Source organism: Eptatretus burgeri, unplaced genomic scaffold, assembly GCF_056783735.1.
Source record: "Eptatretus burgeri isolate ZD-2024b unplaced genomic scaffold, Ebu_testis_v1 Ebu_testis_scaffold_61, whole genome shotgun sequence".
NCBI classification, from domain to species: Eukaryota; Metazoa; Chordata; class Myxini; order Myxiniformes; family Myxinidae; genus Eptatretus; species Eptatretus burgeri.
Window position 1 is genome coordinate 51745 of NW_028222011.1, and position 23257 is coordinate 75001.

The 23257-nt window shown below is 40.0% G+C and overlaps 1 protein-coding gene and 1 long non-coding RNA gene across 10 annotated transcripts in view; one reads left to right on the forward strand and one right to left on the reverse strand.

Annotated features, from left to right (window-relative positions):
• The window catches only part of LOC147007644 (uncharacterized), a 61700-nt gene extending 42642 nt beyond the window's left edge, over positions 1-19058 (reverse strand). Inside the window, exons 1-3 of one of the 2 annotated variants that reach the window (XR_015054037.1) lie at positions 18908-19058; positions 14293-14471; positions 11580-11778 (exon numbers count right to left, since the gene is read on the reverse strand). This is a non-coding gene — a long non-coding RNA (uncharacterized LOC147007644). The remainder of the gene's footprint in view (positions 1-11579; positions 11779-14292; positions 14472-18907) is intronic. The other variant, XR_015054038.1, reaches the window with a different exon arrangement.
• Positions 10068-21666, forward strand: LOC147007646 (uncharacterized). Of its 8 annotated transcripts, none has more exons than XM_085866692.1 (6): positions 10068-10299; positions 10595-10625; positions 10862-10905; positions 17924-17954; positions 18189-18232; positions 21221-21666. In XM_085866692.1, exons 1-6 carry the CDS (start codon positions 10083-10085, stop codon positions 21382-21384), a joined length of 531 nt encoding a protein of 176 aa, XP_085722818.1. In that variant the 5' UTR covers positions 10068-10082; the 3' UTR covers positions 21385-21666. The 8 variants fall into 8 exon arrangements, 5 of the variants coding, with proteins under 5 accessions (XP_085722818.1, XP_085722821.1, XP_085722820.1 ...); XM_085866696.1 differs by having other exon boundaries at positions 10142-10361; positions 18224-18278; XM_085866695.1 differs by lacking the exon at positions 18189-18232.
• The last annotated feature ends 1591 nt before the right edge of the window (positions 21667-23257 follow it).

Genomic DNA, 23257 nt, shown 5'->3' on the forward strand with positions numbered 1-23257 from the left:
ATCTTCTAAGTTCATAATAATATTCTTTGTATGTTTCGGCACATTTGTTAATTCATCTCTCATACAAATAACCACATTATGAATTTTTAATTTCTTACAATATTTAACAAGTTGTAAATTTGATGTTGTATTCTTTCCAAATTCTTTCAACCACTCATCAATGCTCATTTATTTATTAGAAAGATATACTCCATTCCCTCTTTTCGTTAATTTTACACCTGCTTGTGCTATAGAAGAAAGCATATCTCCAACTAACAATCTCGCTTTATCAGGCAGACCTTCAAGTTTTTCAGCAAAATCTACAATTACACCACTTCCACTAATTTGTTTCTCCAACTCTTTGTTATGTCTTTCCAATTCTTTTTGAGCCTGGAGTTGAGCCTTCCTTTCGTTGGCAGTTTTCACCGCTGTTGAAATACCACCCGTCAATGCTCCAACCGCACTTAAACCAGCAAATCAAGGAATTAGAAATGGGAGAAATCCTCCACTCGTCTCTCTTATTGAATATTTTTTCAACATTGCTTTTGTCATTTTAATTTCAAGTGAGCCAGTGTCATTCAAGATTTTAACCTGTTCTCTTGTGAGCAAAACATCAATTCTTACTGCTCCTTTTCTCTGAATTGTATTAACGTTAATCGTACAAGGCTTTTGATTTTGAACACAAGATGATAGTTTATGAAGATTGATTTCATTAACATATACCCCAGTTGGTACTTTGCCACTCATTTATTTAACAAAAAATTATGTGAGACTAATCATCACACCATTATCTGTATTAATCTGCAATTCTGTTTCTTCCAAAAGCAAACAATATGTATCAACTTCTTCACTCTCTCCTCTTTCAATGTATAGGGAAGTATCCACTCGATTAGACTTTATAGTTTCCTTTTGAGCGCTCAGGTCAAACGCATAGATTGTATTCAAACTTTTAAATGCTGTCATATCCAAAATAGGTTCTTTATTTCCATTACTTTCACACACCTTTTGGTAAGACTTGTATGCTTCAGCAAAATCATTTTTTTTCCCAATTAATTTCCAATCTATCTCGTGGATAAAATGTTCCATCTAGAGAAACGCGAAGTTGTTTCACCTTAGCATTATCACTCAATGCATTATTCTTATCAGTCGCAGTATCACCATCTGGCTTTTTTAAAATGATCCACAGATATCGTGGCTTTCCTTCCAGAACACCCAAATTCCACGTGTAAGTAGTTTGGTTGAGTTTAACGTGTTGACATCTTCTTTTGAGGTATGATACACTGAGTGGTTTCTTTGAGTTAAGTCTTCGATTCAACATCTCTTCTGTTTTAAGATTAGGAGTATATTCACTGATATACCAACTCATCTCCTCAATTACAAATTTATTCTGATCACTAAAAGCATTACCAACACCAAAAAGCAATCGATTTTCATTATCATTCCTTTGTAGTTGAAATCTAATTTTAAGACCATACAGAACTTTATCATGATCACAAAATCCAAATATACCTTGAAGAGGAACTGCCACAGTAAAACTATTTTCTGCTTTTGTATCATCATTATACATTCCTTTCCTTTGAGTATATCCAGGGTCTGTGTTTGTTCCCGTTGACATATCAGGAATAAAACCTTCAACAGACCGCTTTCCCATTCCATCACTGAATGTATAGAGTGTAAATTTCATCATTTCAGATACAGCAGAGACATAATCAACCGCTTCAACTTCTTGTGTTCCAATATACAAACGCACACTATCAAACATTTTCCAGAAGAAATCATTTACAAGTGCAGCGTTTGTATTATTCCCAGCCTTAGTGAATTTAAATTTACACAACAAGAAACTTTTGGAGAGATTCAAATAGGTTTGTTGATTATTTATTTCAAAACTTTTTGTATCATTTGTATTCCAGTCTGTTCCAGTTATTGCATTTACCTTGAAGTAATCTTTGTTAGTGGAGTTTGAGATAATAATAGTATCATCCAAATCATAGATACTATCAATTGCTTCCATACTTGTATTTATTTAGGAAAAAAGATGTTAAAACTTTTGAAACCCCGATCAAAGTATTTGAATTATTTTCTGTCGTTCTTGGGGGGACAACTGAGTTTTGCCTTTCTTAATTTCTTTTATTGCTTGTAATTTATGAGATTACTTCTGAGCATCTTTTATACTCTTTACAGCACCTGCTACATTTCCCACAGCAGAAGCAGTTGAAACAATTAGATCTTTATGTTTAAGAATAGTTGAACCAATACCCATGAGAGTATCAATTATCCCATCTCCTCTAAATTGATGTCCAACACCCCTTTGTCTCTTAGGTTTATAGTATCCTCTACCAAGATACATACCTTCACCCTTGTAGTACGGGGAAAGGAACATCCCATCCCCTGTAATTATTTTATATTTTCCCAACTCGTGTTTCCTCACAATAACTATCGTATTTATTTATTGGAAAACTTCACGTAGGTGAATTCTGATGGATATAACTTCTCCATTAAAAGAAATCACCATGATTATCTTGGTCGGTTATCCTAAAATTTACTCTGTGTATGGTTTTTCCTGACACAGGGAGATAAACCAAATTTTTAGGTTCCATATTGAATTTATAACCAATTGGGGTTGAGTATGCGCTGAATGAAAATATTTTATTTGTTTTTTTCCATCATTATAAGCACCATCAATCAAATCACAGTGAATTAACACTGAATTTATTCCTGAGGATATTTAAATGACATTATCACTGTAAAACGTCCCATTAGTTTCAATCTTTTTGAGGAGAAACCCAATAACTCTCAAAATGAATTATCAATTGTGAAATCAACCTTGTCGTTATTTTAACTTTAATCGTTGATTTTGAAGTATGTTTTTGAATGTTTATAACAATATTTTTTGGTTCATCACCCTGTTCTTTCATAAGACGAGCAATTTCGGAAGATATTTGAGAAATCTCAGATGCTCCGGGTGAGACTGTTATCGTTTTGTATCCACTTCCCGGATTATAACTAAACTTGTCATTTTTCTCGGTTATATTAAATAAGGTATTATAAGTTTCCATGGACAATAAAGATGCCTCATATTCTTTTGTTGTGTCAAGTTGTAGTGGGTATGGGAATGAAGATGTGTGGTCGCTTGTTGTGAAATTGAAACTAAGGATTGTGCTTCTCATCTTATTTAATATGAGATAAAATGTCTTTATATTGAAATTTATTAATTATTTTAATGTTCATCAACAGGTCTAAAATGGCTGATGCTTCATTAAAACAATTGTTATTTCCAGCCTTCTTACTGCCTAACAACAATAACAGTCTTTTAACTAATTGCGATGGGTCATTTGGAAGAAAACTAACACCTGAACCAAGGATACTTAAAGCCTGAATAATGTGTTTCTCCTTCTCATTCTTCCTACTTTTACCAGAAAGAATAACCTTATAATTTAGAGTGTTCAGCAGATCAATATATACTCTATCATCATTATTTTCCAGATCCAATGGTTTATCAATATACTTTGATTCATCCCTCACAGTTTAACCTTGTCTTCCATCTTTTGTGAGAAGAAACATTAATCTCGGAGTTAGTTTAACAGGAGGTTGAGCAGAACCGAAAAACCTTAATTCATCAGTAAATATCAATACCTTTTCTTGAACAAGATGAAATATTGCTGGTTGTTCTGTTGGAATGAGTCCTGCTTTGGTTTTTGAATCCGCTGAATATTCATTGTTTTGAAGAGCATTCACAATATAATCAGGGGGTTGATTAATCTCTTCCAGTTGTTGAAATAAACCTTCATCATCATATTCTAATTCTCCTAAATGCTCTAATTCTTCCTCCATCATTTGATCAAAATCTTTTAACATTTTAATTTTTTTAGGAGTATATTCTACTGTGGGAACTGTGGAAACATCTTTCATTTTTCTTGGGAAGTTTTTAAAAGTGGTTTAAAAAATTTCTCTTGTTTTCTTTCAAATGCTTCTTCGCCCGTTAGTTTCTGTCTGCGTTTCTTCTTTATGTCTTCCTGCTGGTTTACAACTTTTGAAACCAACTCTTGATGTTCCTTAAATCTTCTTGCTCTTTCTTTTGCATCCATTTATTTATTGTAAAATATCATTTAATGAATTGTAAAGATCAACAGGGAAATTTTCCTTTTCTTCATCATTCAAGTAGATGTGTTCAAATAAATCCTTTTCTTTTAATATTTCATCAAATTCTTTATTAACATTAATGCGAGTTGTAATTTCTTCTTCACTAATCCTTGCATCTCTGCTTTTCATCCGTTTGCGTTGAGTTTCTTCATCAACATCAAAACCGAATGATAAAATCTTCACTCCGCTCAGATATTTAATAATTTGTCTCGTTCCTTCTGGATTAGTTTCTAATATCCCAACACCACCAGATTTTAGTTTCCTAAACTCACTCTTACAATGTGAATATTTTGTTGTACCAAGAGAAACCTCCTCAAATATTTGTCCTTCATTCCTCAATCGCATATGTTCCTCCACTGAAATATAGTGATAATCTTCACCTTTTACTTCTCCAGGTCTTATTGCTCTAGTTGTTGTTGATACAATGCGTATCACGGGGTGTTTTTTAAGTAAATTTACAATATTCTCATTTGTACTACACAAGAACCTTGATTTATGAAAGTTTTTTCCAGAAGCAGATTTACCCACAAGATTTATAATAATAGTTGTCATTTATATATGTAATTGTTTATAAAACAAAAAATATATCCCTTAATATCTCATCTTGTTTCACAACAATATATTTATATTTTTCAGTCGTGTGCTTCATGTAATCCTCAAATTTCTTTTTACTACATAATGTAGAACAATTATCTCTCCAAAAATTATTGATATCTATTGAATTTAACTTGAATAAAATAAAAGTATTAGCATTGTTTCTGATGGAACGACGAGGAAGTTGAAAGTACGATTGACTAAGATAAATACAATTACAAGAAGAATGTCTCCCTCTTGTGTAGTAGCTGTCCATTACCGTTTGGTTTCTCTCATTAACACAATCATCAAAGATAACGAGGTTCTTTTTGATTTATCCAAATCTTGGGAGACGGTATATCATCCGTATTATCACTAAGAATACAAGTTATAGGATTTGATTTCTTTTTACATCTCTGTGTATCACAAAATAGTTGAATTATATCTTCAATGTTATAATCATTTAGGTTTTTTTGACGTTTAAATAAACCGATTATATCTTCTTTTTGAAGACCAGCATTAAAACCTTGTGAGAGTAGTTGATACTCTGGTTGAAAACTCGACTTTGTGAAAATTATTAAATTATCATAATCTAAAAAGTTGGGAGTGAGGAGCATTTTTAAAAGTGAGCAGGTTTTTCCACATCCACTTGAACCAACTATGAGACATCTTAATGAATTTGGGAGATTTTTATGGTTGTTAAATTTTATCTTATTTTCCCAAATAGGTAAAAAATCATTCATTTATATATTTGGAAAACAGGTTATTTAATTTATTATTGGCTTTTTTAGAAACTCTATATTTTATCGTAAGTTCAGGTTTAATTTCAAGATAATCCATTATTTTATTTATACAATATCTTGTGTTGATATTTCCCTGAAAATTACATCCATGAATAATATATAACAACAATCCTTTGAACATTTCTCTTATACGTTCAGTTTCTTCCCTTGTAAGGAAAGGTGTGTTATCACCCTCATACTTTACATTCATTTCTCTAATCAATCTTGTAAAGTAATTCATTTTTGGTGTAAATCTAAAAGAATTATTTTCCTTTTTATATTTTTTATTATCATTAATTAGAAGATAATCACAGAATATACATTGTTTATAAGCTTTTGAGTCTGTGTTTAATCCCCGTCTTTCACACGCAGGACAATTCTCAAATTTGTCATATGGAGAATCAGGAAAGTCTAGCATATTTATAAAGTAAAACTTTACTTAAACTGACATTCATCTATACTTTCAGTTGTATATTGGCTCATATTTAATAATATTACCATCGATATCGATATACTTCTTTTCATTATCAGATTCACCGACAACATTTTTTATATTAAAGGTAATTTTAAAATGATCGTTAACTACTATTGAACGAAATGTCATTTCACCTGATATATTAACATCCTTTATTTCATCAGGATTTACATCTTTAGGGTTGTTGAAAAAAATACAAATTTCTCCTTGCATATTACAGATGGTCTTATCTTTTCTTTCTAAAGCTTCATCCATGAGGTTTTTGTTTTTGATACTTTTTCTTGTTTCATTGCTTTTTCTAGTTTTGAATATATTACCAGAAGGAGAGGAGAAACTTTTGTTAGAGATACTTTAATTGATGTTCTACCAGGTATACTCAAAGCCCTTCTACTGAAGGAAATTGAAGAACTCATCATATCCACCATAATTGTTTTTATCCAATAGTTGTTATATTTATCTTTGTTCAATTTTACATCCTTGACATATTTCTCAGTATCTTTAACAAATGAAGAGATTGATTGAAACTTGTCTTTTGTGTCTTGAAACATTGTATTTATTAAGTGAAAAAGTTGGAGGATAAAATGGTTTTAAGCACAGATTCACCTGTAAAATAAACGAAATTTTCATCAAGAAAATTTTAGTTTAAGCAAAGATTTATTATATAAATATGGTGAATACAACATACTGCGATGTTTGTAATCACGAATATAAACATTATAGAAAACACCTCCGAACCAACAAACACACATTTAATCCATTTCATAAAATATCTCCTTTTGAGTTGGAAAGAAAACATTGTGATATCTGTTCAAAGGATGTTTTGAAGAGAAGTTATAATAGACATCTTCAATCACAAAAACACAAGAAAAATGAGTTTAAAGTAAAGGGAGACAATTATATTGAAAACACTGATGGGGCATTTAAAGGGCTAATAAAAATAAGGATTTTTCAATTTGGAGAACCCGGTCCATCATCAATAGCTGAATCAATTGAAATAGTGAAACCTGATGTTGAAAAAGTTATTTAAAAGACATTAAAAGAAATGAAATGAACTATATCCCCATGAAGTTTGAGGACGATCCGATCAAAATTACTCAAAAAATAAGGGTTTCGTCGACTCCCCTGATTTGCAACAAAGTGACCTTGACCTTTGACCTTCAAAATTTTATGTGCTGAAAGGGACCTCTATAGGCCTCAGATATGCGAAGTTACAAAAATTTCCAATGATAACTGTGCTCTGCAGAATTTTTTATACGTGATTACAGACAAAAAAAAAAACATACAAATTGACTTTCATATCTTGCAAAAACTTCGTTTTGCCAAGATAATAAATTCCAAGAAATCAAACTGATTAAGAAAGCAATGGAACTCTGGAATACCACATTGAAAGTGCAGCACCAGAAGGAAATGTCAAAATAGCAGATGTGAAGATATAGCATGGGATCTTCCAGGGAGACAGTCTTTCCCCCCTCTTGTTTTGTCTTGCTCTGAGTAACCTCATTAACAATCATGGACATGGATACACCCAAACAACCAATAGAAAAACATACAAAGAATCAGGAAAGGTAACACACCGACGATACGTGGATGGTTTTAAGCTCTTCCTGACCGAGCTGTTGTACCATTTGAAATTCTGGTTGGGTCACAATAACCAAGGCCGAACTGGCCAGAGCCATGACCACCTCACGAGGAGAAACCAACAACGCTACCAAAGCGGACTCAGCAATGGCAACAAAACGAGTTATTTTTCAATTCAACAACAACTCAACAATTCCGGCTCCGCTCCAGACATCGTGACATTCACTAAATCAATGAGTTCCTGTGTTAGTACACAGCACGGATCAGCACGGGAAACTGTCCATCTCCTCCAGGTGAGGAACCCACCTGTGGTGGGGAAGAACCGTCATCAAGAGGAAAGGGCTATAGCACAATCGAGCAAAAGGTCAAACTGATCAAAGTTCAGAACGAACCAAGTGTCATCACATGATCGACTGTAATATCATATTTATTAATTAATAACTATAATGTCCTGTAGAGCGCACGGTAGTTGTAGTTTTGAAGAATTTATGTGTTTGAAATGGTCACATTGAGATTTCCGATGGTAAGTCAAGGTGATGATGGTTTAGCGGTGGCGAATGTTGATTCGTGATGGTAAAGGCCCATTCACACCTTGACGTTTTGGCCAGCTTATGCCGATTTTTGGAAAATTTGACTAAAACGCTGGGACACGTCGAATACGTCATGGGTACGTTTTGTATATGTTAAGACCACGCTGAAAAACACTGCCATAAGTGGTAGTACGCTGGCTTTAAACGTTGAACTTTTGGGTTTTCCTCAAATTTTTTCATGCTTCAAATTTACGACCTATGCCGGCGTATGACACATGTTCCGCTACGCTGGCCATAAGTTGTAGGCACGTTATGCGATCGTTGACCTACGTAGAAACACGTTACTTGTAAGTTACTCATAAGTCGAAACACGTCGAGGTAATGTTTAGCGTACCCGAAACTTATTTCTAACCTATGAGTAACGTTTTGTAAGCACGCTACACGAACGTTGTTCACACTTTGCAACACGTTACTTATAAGTACTACTACGACTTCTACTACCACTACTACTACTACTACTACTACTACGACAACTACTACTACTATTACTACTACCAACATCGACATCATTTAATTCTCTCGAACTACTACTTCTACTACTACTACCAACATCGACATCACTAAATTCTCTCGAACCAATACTAATACCAACATCGACATCACTAAATTCTTTCGAACTACTACTACTGCTACTACTACTGCTACTACTACTACTAATACTACTAATACGAACAGTGACATCACTAAATTCTCTCGAACTACGACTACTCCCAACATCGACATCACTAAATTATCTCGAACTACTAATACCGCTACTACTACGACGACTAACATCGACATCACTAAATTCTCTCGAACTACTACTACTACTAGTAACATCGACATCACTAAATTCTCTCGAACTACTACTACTACTACTACTACTGCTACTGCTGCTGCCACTGCTACTGACATTGAAATCTACTCAACATGGAGTCTGGAACACTGACGGGTTCCTCTTGTGAAGCCCATTTGTATATACCAATTCCCCTAAACGCTGCCAATACGCCATAATACGGTAGCTGTAAGGTAGAAACACGTTCAGTAAGTTCTGTGGTCGTCCGGAAGACGTCAATCAAATTCGTCTCCATACGCCAATGTGCGTTTGAGATACGTTACACATAGGTTCAAAGCACGCTACTCATAGCTTCAAAGCACGCTACTCATAGGTTCAAAGCACGCTACTAATAGGTTCAATGAACGTTACTCGTAGGTTAAAAATTAAGTTTCGGGTATGCTAAACATTACCTCGACATGTTTCGACTTATGAGTAACTTACAAGTAACGTGTGGCCGACGTGTGTCAACGATTGCGGAGCGTGCCGAGAACTTATGCCAGCGTATGCGGAACTTGTGAGCCATACGTCGAGTACGTCGTAAAATTTTCAGCATGCTTGAAATTTCACGACGTACCAGACGTACCACGTAATATGCTAGCGTACTTCATTGTTTTTCAGCGTGCTCCTAACGGATACACAACTTACCCATACCGTATTCGACGTGTCCCAGCGTTTTAGACACATTTTTCAGAGGTCGGCATACGCTGGCAAAATCGTCAAGGTGTGACTGGATGTTGACACTTCCAATTTTCAGGCGGTTATGATTTAAATCGGCGAGCGGCAGGTTTTTAACAGAGAGCGCCACGAGTTCGTCGGCGAAACGTGCAGCGTACTATGACTAAGTTAAACTATCGTTGGGCATAGATTGTGAACGCCGACAACAGGCTAAGCATTCGTTGGTATAAGTTATCTTTAACACAACAAAACGTTCTGTGCCCGTTACTAATACGTTATGCATACGACCAACACGTTATGAATACGACCAAAACTTAAAAAAACCTCAAAACTTGAGCGTATGCCAACGTTTTACTTGCACTTTATACGTTGCCATTCGTGGCTAAAACGTCAAGGGGTGACTGGGCCTTAAGTAATAATGGTTTTGATGGTGGTGGTTGATAAACGATGCTTGATGATCATGGAAAGTTCGAATGGTGAGTCTGGTGAAGTACTTGCCGTTTCGGCGGTTACCTGGTGCGATGAGTACGAGCCATTCCAGAGAACTGTGCCAGGTGTTGTCAGTTCCTGCTGTTCTTGAGAACACCTGGTTCGTCAGTCAGTGCCTGCTTCTCCGAATAACACCTGGTTCGTCAGTACCTGCCGTTCTAGATGTTGTTGGTGCAGTACATATAGATTCAGGAGTGGCAGGTGAGCGCGATTGGTTGACTGCCCCCTTCGGAACGTGAACCCTCCTTCCGATCACAATGAAGGTTGTCTGTCCCTGTTTGCACACCTGCATTTGTGGACCTCATTTCGTTCCGAGAACATTTTGAACATACCTGTTAATTCATGAACTTTTTCAATTCATGAGATTCAACTCATATTTCCGAATTCTTATTTTATTAATATCATTATCGTTTATTAATCTCATGTCGTCATGTCACCCCCCCACCCTCTCCCATCCCTCCACCCACTCTTCCCTTCTCTTGTAACTCTTCAACAGTCTGGTTACTCGAGCGATACCTCCCGAAGTGGTGAGTTTTATCCTTCCTTGTTCGAGGAAAGAGAAAATGTTTTTAACGTTCAAGAACGAATCAATGAATGAATAACCTTGGAAATGGTTGAATGAATTATGCTGAACACAAAAAAAAGGTTATAATTCGTTCAACAAACTCTCAGCAATCAAACGATGGTATATTAATTGTTTTATAGTGAAATATTTTTAAAATCCGGATTGTAATGAGTTATTTATTTAATATTTTCACCAAAGCTCATGGATCTGCAGGATCTACGTTCTCTCTGCAGGATCTACAGGTGAGAAACCGAAACTTGAGCTCGTGTGGATCTTCGCACCGAACTGGTCCGTTCGATGGTTTCATGTTCGTTTTTCACTTGGATCATGAACGGTTTTGGATGGGATTCACGATCCTTACCCGAGCAATGGATGTGTTGGTGATTGAGAGTGTCGGGGTCTGTGGGGGTCTTTATGCAACTCTTTCCTGAGCAGTTCATGTGCTGCTCACATTTAAACCGTCAAACCCGGGTTCGATTCCTTCCCGCACAACAAACTGTCACCTTGCTACGTCACGGGCAGCCATCCTTCGGGTGAGATGTTAAGCCGGCTGTCCGTCATATTAGCATTAGCAGTGAGACGTTTGAGAACCTTCAATGTCTTCCACGAAGAGTCGGTGAGTTATCACCGGCACCCTGTACAAATTACAAATCCCTGCCCTGAGTGACTGTTGGGAAGGAAAGGTAAACCCACTCTTTCGAATCGAATGATGAATGAAGTGATGAGGTATAAAATGATGTCATACATGTACAAGAGGGAGGGGAACACGTCATGGATGGGATTTCCATTCACAATTCAATTCCGGCTCCGCTCCAGACATCGTGACATTCACTAAATCAATGAGTTCCTGTGTGAGTACACAGCACGAATCAGCACGGGAAACACAAGTTCTCGGCACGGAGTGAAGGACACGTACCGGGTCTGGACCCCTTGTCCTCGGGTGCACCGACCATGGACCCGCGATCTTCCGGAGAACCTCCCGGACCGACCACGTATCCTCCATCGGAGCCGCTCGTGGATCCCGGGGTGTTCTCTGAGATCTCGAGTCATGGTGGACCGCACGTGGTGTCGGGTGAAGGACGGTACGCTATGGTAAACCGAGGGAAGAGCGCGAGCTGTTTGGGGAAAAAGCGAACAGAGAGATCGCGGTGTCTGATTGGTTCTCGCCACGTCACGTGTCCATGATTTGAAATAAATACAAAGATTGAACGTTTCGTTTTAACGGATTGTTTGTGTTTCAGATTGTGTTGTGAAAGTGAAAATCGAGTCCGAGTTCGTCGATTATTATTCCCTTGATACGAAACATCGTTCTTTATTTTCTATTTATCGACAATCTTCCTTTCATAACGGAGTTACAATTATATGGGTATGTGGGTATGTAGGGTATGTGGGTATGTAGGGTATGTAGGTATGTATCATCTACTCCTCCGGGAGGATTTGACCGAGGAAGCTGAAACTTTCAGGGATTAATGAGGGAACCCCGACATTGTGTCTGTGCAAGTTTCGATTGATTCCATCAAGTTTTGAGGAAAAAGTTAATTCAGGACCCTTCGGGACCCCCATTCATGACGATAGGAGGAAAACCACGGGGTGACCTTCCCGGGTCAGATTACGGTCACGTGTGTGTCCGAGTGGTGCTCAGGTTTCGTACACCAGACGACGGTCTCCTTGGGTTAACCTGAGACTGTCCCTTCGGGTGAGTGCCTTTAATGTCCTTTCCCTCAGAGAGGATGATCACCTGTCTCTGTTATCATCTGAGTTCAAGCGTTTAACCCGAACACCTCTCGCTTGGTGTGCGTGCTGTAACAAAAAAATAAAACAAGCCTGTAGGCAGCCATGGGTCGCCGAGCATCCGATGACCTTTGACCCCTGATCTGAGTTAATCTAGTACTAAGCACTTACGAAATTGCAATCGAATCGGTTTGCCCGTGAATGAGCAAGGGGGCTTTGAATGGTCATTTTGCCCGAAAAATGCACTCATTGACCTTTGACCCCTGACCGAGCCGAGATAGGTCAATATGTCCTGAAGCAAAGTTCTAGTACTCATTGAGTACGATGTACCTATGAACTTGAACCGTTGCCAGATATCTCCTAAAATGACAGACGAGGTTTTGAAAATGGCGACTTTCACAACTTTGGTGACCTCGTGACCTTGACCCTGACCTCGAATCCGGGAAAAAATATGTCGTTGGGTATCACTCATCGACCTCTGCCCACATACCAAATTTCATCAAGATAGGAAGTAAAAAGTTTTCTTTGTACCGGGAGGTGTTTTTTTTACCATCTTCCAGGTTACGTGGCGGCCAAACGGGACGGAAATTCAAAAATCTGTTCCGTGAGATACAAGATAATATTTTTTACTATCATCATCAATAAACAGTTTCCGAATATCTTGTAGAATGGCAGACAAGATAGGTTTTGAAAATGGCGATTTTTATAACTTACGTGACCTCGTGACCTTGACCCTGACCTTGAACCCGGACAAAAGTTATATCGTTGTGCAACACTCATCGACCTCTACCCACATATTAAGTTTCATAAAGATCGGAAAGAAAAATTGTTGACGGACGGACGACATTTGGTCGGGCTTTATTCGGTCATCTCGGCAGAGATGACCTAAAAAATGCCACCAAACATTAAAATCCAGGCCCAGATAGAATTCCAAACTTCTGGTTGAAACAACTGACCCTCTCCACAATCACGACACCAGGACATTCAAACAATTGATCCAAGAGGAAAAGGAAGTTCATGAGTGGTTTGAAGAAGGAAACACATTTCTCATCTAAAAATCTGAAGAAACCAACTTCCTCACAAATACAGGCCAATAACATGTCAACAAAAAACATTCAAACTTCTAACAGGAATCATCACAGAAATTACGTTCCATCACCGAACCCAACAAGGTTTCGAGGTTGAACAAAAGGGCCACCACCCACTACTGAACAAGGCCCAATGTGAAAATTTCAAAGTGCGAAGAACCAAATTGTCCACCACCTGGATGGACCACAAGATAACTTTTGCGAGTGTTCCACATTCATGGATGATAAAATGCATGTAAATATACAAAATCAATCCCAAGAAATCAAACTGATTGAGAAAGCAATGGAACTCTGGAATACCACGTTGAAAGTGCAGCACCAGAAGGAAATGTCGAAATACCAGATGTGAAGATATAGCATGGGATCTTCCAGGGAGACAGTCTTTCCCCCCTCTTATTTTGTCTTGCTCTGAATAACCTCATCAACAAACATGGACATGGATACACCCAAACAACCAATAGAAAAACATACAAAGAATCAGGAAAGGTAACACAACGACGATACGTGGATGGTTTTAAGCTCTTCCTGACCGAGCTGTTGTACCATTTGAAATTCTGGTTGGGTCACAATAACCAAGGCCCCAACTGGCCAGAACCATGACCACCTCACGAGGAGAAACCGTCAACGCTGCCAAAGCGGACTCAGCAATGGAAACAAAACGAGTTATTTTTCAATTCAACAACAATTCAACAATTCCGGCTCCGCTCCAGACATCGTGACATTCACTAAATCAATGAGTTCCTGTGTTAGTACACAGCACGGATCAGCACGGGAAACACAAGTTCTCGGTACGGGGTGCACGTCACGTACCGGGTCTGGACCCGTTGTCCTCGGGTGAACCGACCATGGACCTGCGGTCTTCCGGACCGACCTCCCGGACCGACCACGTATCCTCCATCGGAGCCGCTCTGAGATCTCGGGTCATGGTGGACCGCACGTCGTGTCGGGTGAAGGACGGTACGCTGTGGTAACCGAGTGAAGAGCGCGAGCTGTTTGGGGAAAAAGCGAACAGGGAGATCGCGGTGTCTGATTGGTTCCCGCCACATCACGTGTCCATGATTTAAAATATATACAAAGGTTGAACGTTTCATTTTAACGGATTGTTTGTGTTTCAGATTGTGTTGTGAAAGTGGAAAATCGAGTCCGAGTTCGTCGATGATTATTCCCTCGACACGAAACCACGTTCTTTATTTTCTGTTTTTGTATTTATCGACAATCTTCCCTCCATAACGGAGTTATATGTGGGTATGTGGGTATGTAGGTATGTATGTGCGTGCATGCGTCAAGACACGCCTTTTTCCAGGTAGACCAGGTGGGTTTTTTTTGCTCCCACACGGTTTTATAGGGAACCCGCGGTTAAAAAGAAAACCAAGCTGTTTGGGACGTCGTGCAGCACCACCAGGATGAGGGAGGGACGGTGAACAACTCGAATAAAACTACTGAATGGTCTCGTTGATCATTTATTATTTAATTTATACAACAGCAGACTGAATGTTTGTAATGAATGGTGACGATGACCCTCAAAAACTGTCCATCTCCTCCAGGTGAGGAACCCACCTGTGGTGGGGAAGAACCGTCATCAAGAGGAAAGGGCTATAGCACAATCGAGCAAAAGGTCAAACTGATCAAAGTACTGAACGGACCAAGTGTCATCACGTGATCGACTGTAATATCATATTTATTAATTAATAACTATAATGTCCTGTAGAGCGCACGGTAGTTGTAGTTTTGAAGAATTTATGTGTTTGAAATGGTCACATTGAGATTTCCGATGGTAAGTCAAGGTGATGATGGTTTAGCGGTGGCGAATGTTGATTGGTGATGGTAAAGGCCCATTCACACCTTGACGTTTTGGCCAGCTTATGCCGATTTTTGGAAAATTTGACTAAAACGCTGGGACACGTCGAATACGTTATGGGTACGTTTTGTATATGTTAAGACCACGCTGAAAAACACTGCCATATGTGGTAGTACGCTGGCTTTAAACGTTGAACTTTTGGGTTTTCCTCAAATTTTTTCATGTTTGAAATTTTACGACGTATGCCGGCGTATGACTCACATGTTCCGCTACGCTGGCCATAAGTTGTAGGCACGTTATGCGATCGTTGACTTACGTAGAAACACGTTACTTGTAAGTTACTCATAAGTCGAAACACGTCGAGGTAATGTTTAGCGTACCCGAAACTTATTTCTAACCTATGAGTAACGTTTTGTAAGCACGCTACACGAACATTGTTCACACTTTGCAACACGTTACTTGTAAGTACTACTACGACTTCTACTACTACTACTACTACTACTACTACTACTACTACTACTACTACTACTACTACGACTACTACCAACATCGACATCACTAAATTCTCTCGACCTACTACTACTAATAACATAGACATCATTAAATTCTCTCGAACTACTACTTCGACTACTACTACCAACTTCGACATCATTAAATTCTCTCGAACTACTACTGCTACTACTACTGCGACTACGACTACTAATACTACTAATACGAACAGTGACATCACTAAATTCTCTCGAACTACGACTACTCCCAACATCGACATCACTAAATTATCTCGAACTACTACTACTGCTACTACTACTGCAACTACTACTACTACTAATACTACTAATACGAACAGTGACATCACTAAATTCTCTCGAACTACGACTACTCCCAACATCGACATCACTAAATTCTCTCGAACTACTACTACTACTACTAGTAACATCGACATCACTAAATTCTCTCGAACTACTACTACTACTACTAGTAACATCGACATCACTAAATTCTCTCGAATTACTACTACTACTACTGCTACTGCTGCTGCCACTGCTACTGACATTGAAATCTACTCAACATGGAGTCTGGAACACTGACGGGTTCCTCTTGTGAAGCCCATTTGTATATACCAATTCCCCTAAACGCTGCCAATACGCCATTATACGGTAGCTGTAAGTTAGAAACACGTTCAGTAAGTTCTGTGGTCGTCCGGAAGACGTCAATCAAATTCGTCTCCATACGCCAATGTGCGTTTGAGATACGTTACACATAGGTTCAAAGCACGCTACTCATAGCTTCAAAGCACGCTACTCATAGGTTCAAAGCACGCTACTAATAGGTTCAATGAACGTTACTCGTAGGTTAAAAATTAAGTTTCGGGTATGCTAAACATTACCTCGACATGTTTCGACTTATGAGTAACTTACAAGTAACGTGTGGCCGACGTGTGTAAACGATTGCGGAGCGTGCCGAGAACTTATGCCAGCGTATGCGGAACTTGTGAGCCATACGTCGAGTACGTCGTAAAATTTTCAGCATGCTTGAAATTTCACGACGTACCAGACGTACCACGTAATATGCTAGCGAACTTCATTGTTTTTCAGCGTGCTCCTAACGGATACACAACTTACCCATACCGTATTCGACGTGTCCCAGCGTTTTAGACACATTTTTCAGAGGTCGGCATCGGCTGGCTAAATCGTCAAGGTGTGACTGGATGTTGACACTTCCAATTTTCAGGCGGTTATGATTTAAATCGGCGAGCGGCAGGTTTTTAACAGAGAGCGCCACGAGTTCGTCGGCGATACGTGCAGCGTACTATGACTAAGTTAAACTATCGTTGGGCATAGGTTGTGAACGCCGACAACAGGCTAAGCATTCGTTGGTATAAGTTATCTTTAACACAACAAAACGTTCTGTGCCCGTTACTAATACGTTATGCATACGACCAACACGTTATGAATACGACCAAAACTTAAAAAAAAACCTCAAAACTTCAGCGTACGCCAACGTTTTACGTGCATTTTTATACGTTGCCATTCGTGGCTAAAACGTCAAGGGGTGACTGGGCCTTAAGTAATAATGGTTTTGATGGTGGTGGTTGATAAACGATGCTTGATGATCATGGAAAGTTCGAATGGTGAGTCTGGTGAAGTACTTGCTGTTTCGGCGGTTACCTGGTGCGATGAGTACGAGCTATTCCAGAGAACTGTGCCAGGTGTTGTCAGTTCCTGCTGTTCTTGAGAACACCTGGTTCGTCAGTCAGTGCCTGCTTCTCCGAATAACACCTGGTTCGTCAGTACCTGCCGTTCTAGATGTTGTTGGTGCAGTACATATAGATTCAGGAGTGGCAGGTGAGCGCGATTGGTTGACTGTCCCCTTCGGAACGTGAACCCTCCTTCCGATCACAATGAAGGTTGTCTGTCCCTGTTTGCACACCTGGATTTGTGGACCTCATTTCGTTCCGAGAACATTTTGAACATACCTGTTAATTCATGAACTTTTTCAATTCATGAGATTCAACTCATATTTCCGAATTCTTATTTTATTAATATCATTATCGTTTATTAATCTCATGTCGTCATGTCACCCCCCCCCACCCTCTCCCATCCCCTCCACCCACTCTTCCCTTCTCTTGTAACTCTTCAACAGTCTGGTTACTCGAGCGATACCTCCCGAAGTGGTGAGTTTTATCCTTCCTTGTTCGAGGAAAGAGAAAATGTTTTTAACGTTCAAGAACGAATCAATGAATGAATAACCTTGGAAATGGTTGAATGAATTATGCTGAACACAAAAAAGGTTATTATTGGTTCAACAAACTCTCAGCAATCAAACGATGGTATATTAATTGTTTTATAGTGAAATATTTTTAAAATCCGGATTGTAATGAGTTATTTATTTAATATTTTCACCAAAGCTCATGGATCTACAGGATCTACGTTCTCTCTGCAGGATCTACAGGTGAGAAACCGAAACTTGAGCTCGTGTGGATCTTCGCACCGAACTGGTCCGTTCGATGGTTTCATGTTCGTTTTATAACTTGGATCATGAACGGTTTTGGATGGGATTCACGATCCTTACCCGAGCAATGGATGTGTTGGTGATTGAGAGTGTCGGGGTCTGTGGGGGTCTTTGTGCAACTCTTTCTTGAGCAGTTCATGTGCTGCTCACATTTAAACCGTCAAACCCGGGTTCGATTCCTTCCCGCACAACAAACTGTCACCTTGCTACGTCACGGGCAGCCATCCTTCGGGTGAGATGTTAAGCCGGCTGTCCGTCATATTAGCATTAGCAGTGAGACGTTTAAGAACCTTCAATGTCTTCCACGAACAGTCGGTGAGTTATCACCGGCACCCTGTACAAATTACAAATCCCTGCCCTGAGTGACTGTTGGGAAGGAAAGGTAAACCCACTCTTTCGAATCGAATGATGAATGAAGTGATGAGGTATAAAATGATGTCATACATGTACAAGAGGGAGGGGAACACGTCATGGATGGGATTTCCATTGACAATTCAATTCCGGCTCCGCTCCAGACATCGTGACATTCACTTAATCAATGAGTTCCTGTGTGAGTACACAGCACGAATCAGCACGGGAAACACAAGTTCTCGGTACGGAGTGAACGTCACGTACCGGGTCTGGACCCCTTGTCCTCGGGTGCACCGACCATGGACCCGCGATCTTCCGGAGAACCTCCCGGACCGACCACGTATCCTCCATCGGAGCCGCTCGTGGATCCCGGGTCATGGTAGACCGCACGTGGTGTCGGGTGAAGGACGGTACGCTGTGGTAACCGAGTGAAGAGCGCGAGCTGTTTGGGGAAAAGCGAACAGAGAGATCGCGGTGTCTGATTGGTTCCCGCCACATCACGTGTCCATGATTTAAAATAAATACAAAGATTGAACGTTTCGTTTTAACGGATTGTTTGTGTTTCAGATTGTGTTGTGAAAGTGAAAATCGAGTCCGAGTTCGTCGATGATTATTCCCTTGATACGAAACATCGTTCTTTATTTTCTATTTATCGACAATCTTCCTTTCATAACGGAGTTATAATTATATGGGTATGTGGGTATGTAGGGTATGTGGGTATGTAGGGTATGTAGGTATGTATCATCTACTCCTCCGGGAGGATTTGACCGAGGAAGCTGAAACTTTCAGGGATTAATGAGGGAACCCCGACATTGTGTCTGTGCAAGTTTCGATTGATTCCATCAAGTTTTGAGGAAAAAGTTAATTCAGGACCCTTCGGGACCCCCATTCATGACGATAGGAGAAAAACCACGGGGTAACCTTCCCGGGTCAGATTACGGTCACGTGTGTGTCCGAGTGGTGCTCAGGTTTCGTACACCAGACGACGGTCTCCTTGGGCTAACCTGAGGCTGTCCCTTCGGGTGAGTGCCTTTAATGTCCTTTCCCTCAGAGAGGATGATCACCTGTCTCTGTTATCATCTGAGCTCAAGCGTTTAACCCGAACACCTCTCGCTTGGTGTGCGTGCGGAAACAAAAAAATAAAACAAGCCGGTAGGCAGCCATGGGTCGCCGAGCATCCGATGACCTTTGACCCCTGATCTGAGTTAATCTAGTACTAAGCACTTACGAAATTGCAATCGAATCGGTTAGCCCGTGAGAATGAGCAAGGGGGCTTTGAATGGTCATTTTGCCCGAAAAATGCACTCATTGACCTTTGACCCCTGACCGAGCCGAGATAGGTCAATATGTCCTGAACCAAAGTTCTAGTACTCATTGAGTACGATGTACCTATGAACTTTCATTCGTATTGGTTAACCCGTGTAGGAGCAAGGGTGTCTTGAATGGTAATTTTGCCCGAAAAATGCACTTATTGACCTTTGACCCCTGACCTACTCGAGATAGGTCATGATGCAAATGAGTAAAGTTGTAGTACTCATTACGGTCTTTAAGCATGTAAAGATTCATTCCATTCGGTTCAACCGTCTTGAAGCGAGTGTACTTTGAATTTTCAGCGGGAATGCTCAATGGCCCTCGGACACCTAAGTTGAGAGGGTTGCCATTTGGAAACTATAAGATCAAGAAAAAAATGGATGTCACATGGTGGATAGAGAATCACCTTCAGATTATGCATATCAAATCTCATCGAGTTCCATATGTTGATAACTACTCGGTATCAATTTGAATGAAAAGTACCGAAAATGCGGTTTGATATCGGAAATCCCCAAAATTCGAGGGGGTGCTGTGGGTGAACACAGATATAAATCGAAAATCCGGCTCCAATGTTTGTGCACAATGTATTCCAGATGATTAGTGTGAATTTTCATGACCATTTGACCATAACCCAAGGAGGAGTAGCATTTGGCACGAAGGCACCTCCAGCTCTCGTATATTATCGATTTTTGCCCTTTGACCCCTAACCTAAGCAATATCAGTCAATATGTCCTGAGGCAAAGTTGTAGTACTCATTGCGTGCTATGAACCTGCAAAGTTTCATTTGGATCGATGCACTCACCTGGTCGCTTGGGGGCCTTCAATTTTCGGGCATACCCCATTTGTAGGGGGCGCTGCGGGCAAAGTATTCCATATATCACAAAAACCGGAATATATTTGGTACCGATTTTGAAGGTTTTTCGGCTGTTGCTAGGGGACCAAAGCGTCCCTAGCAACCATCACAATTCCCAAAGCACTTGGTCATAAGATGTACCTACCACCCGAGTTTGGTCAAAATCGGCCAACGTTTACTACCAATTATGCTGATGACAAACGAACAAACAGACAGAATTACTGACAATAAGGGTCACCTATTTCGGCGACCCAACTGTTCAGCCTGGTGGATGTTTATGTGCCGCTCTTCCGAGTGCTGTTGCACTGTAGTTTAGAACTGTGTTAACTGTATACCTAAGCTCCAGATAACTGAGCTCTCTTCACCCTTGTTTGTCATTCATCAAAGCGATAATATCCACGTGCGTGTGGCAGGTGCTCCCCTGGTGACATCTGGAGGGGTTTTCCACCTGCTCGATACCTGTCAGCACATGCGCTTCCTCGACATTTCATTCTGCCCCCTGTTGGACAAGGCGGTGGCCATCCAACTGAGAAATAGCTTTCCACACATCTCCATCAAGTACACCAGCAGCTGGTGAGGTCACGTGACCCGTTCAAAGCTACAAACACACCTGAGAAGGAACTCTCTGATCCATGCATGAGAAACCGATTACATCATGTCGGTTGAGGATTGTCCGACTACCGAACTGAAAACTAAATGTACAAGTGTGACATGATCAGCACGTTTATCAAACATCACGTTTTGAGATTTTTGGCTTAATTGGAGATTTGCTGAAAGGACTGCTTTTTGTCCGTCACCATAATGTACTGAACGTTAAAATTGACAAATGTTGTGCCAATAAATGTTCCCAAACTGAGAACCCACCTTTCTTGGAGTGTTATTCTTTCACCTTTCATCCCTACGGCTTTTGCCAACAGATACAAAGGCTCTTTGTTATATTCTCTGGGTATGGGCCAAGGTTCGTGGAGGATCTGCAACACAAATCGTGCACACACGTGCAGACAAATACACGAGACAGCACCGGACAATTTCGCACAAATACGGCCGCTGAGCTTGGGGTGAGTGACGTCACTTCCCGAGGGCACTGCCATCTTTTTTGACGTCACTTAACTCGCCGCATCAGTGGGGCAGTCGAGAGATTTCCTCATCATGGATTCCAACCTACGGGGTTTGTCCACGCCATATCCTTTCAAAGCTGAGCGTCCAGCGTGGAAGCAGAGCGTACCATTTTTTTTAGTCGTGTGTGTGATTCTGCCAAGGTCGGAATTGAACCGCCTTCCTGCCAGACTCAGGGTTCATGCTCCAACTGTTCTGACACAGAGTCTGAAAGTCTTTGTGGGTGAGTCCACGTTTCGTTGGGCATGTTGGTGAGAAATTATCAAGGTTGTCCTGGACTGAGATCGTGGAGTCGTGGCTTGGGATACCAGGCTTGACTCGGACAACACCAGTTGGTTGTGCCATTCGATTAATGATGCAAAGTTCATCTTCTCGACTATAAGAGAGAGGTTCGTCCGGCTGTCTGACGACATTTTTCTCAGAAACGGCCCAACGGATCTTCGTCAAACTTTCAGAAGTTCATCAGTCGGTGATTTCAGGATAATAATTATTTTTTTGAAAATTTTGAAAAACAAACTTTTATTTTTTTGTCATTATTTTGTAATCACTTGATAGAGTGCCGAAGCCTTTGTCGCTATATCAAAGGTAATATTAAATTACTTTTTATCAAAGGATCATGGTACCTCAATTGAAAACAAGTCCAACACCAAAGCTTTGTTCTCTGAACTGTGAATGTTAAAATCTTCGAGATGAGGTTGAAAGCCCTGGAGGGAAGAATGGGATTTTCAAATCAGATTGAATAAAACTTTATTTTTTGGTGGGGGGATGGGGAGGGGTACATAAAGTCAAGGCTCATGGAAGAGCTAGTACATTGAACCCATCAGGATGCAACAGAACAAACGGTAAAGTGGAGAGAGTGGGGGTACCAGCAGTGGAGTTAAAAGACAAGATGGAGGCAGATTTGGACAAAAGTGGGTGTGGGGAGGAATGGAGGCAAGAAAGGATGGATGGGGTGGACATTATAATGGATGCAGAGAGAAACTCTCAGGAAGGAATTCGGGGGATTCCGGTTCGGTGATCAACTCATGTGGATAACTGATCGGCACTCTCTCCGACCAGTTATTCACAGTTATGTTCCCCCGACAATTTACGTTGAGTTTTACTCTTTCATTTTTAGTTCGGCTGTTCGAAGAACAGAGAGTGTGAGCGTGAAAATGTTAAAGTTTTTGGTGCAAGTTATTTTTTCCTTTCTAATGTTTTTATCTACCACATTATTTTTTATACGCTCGATATATATATATATATATATATATATATATATATATATATATATATATATATATATATATATATATATATATATAATCATCCTTTTGTGTGTCCATCCACAATGT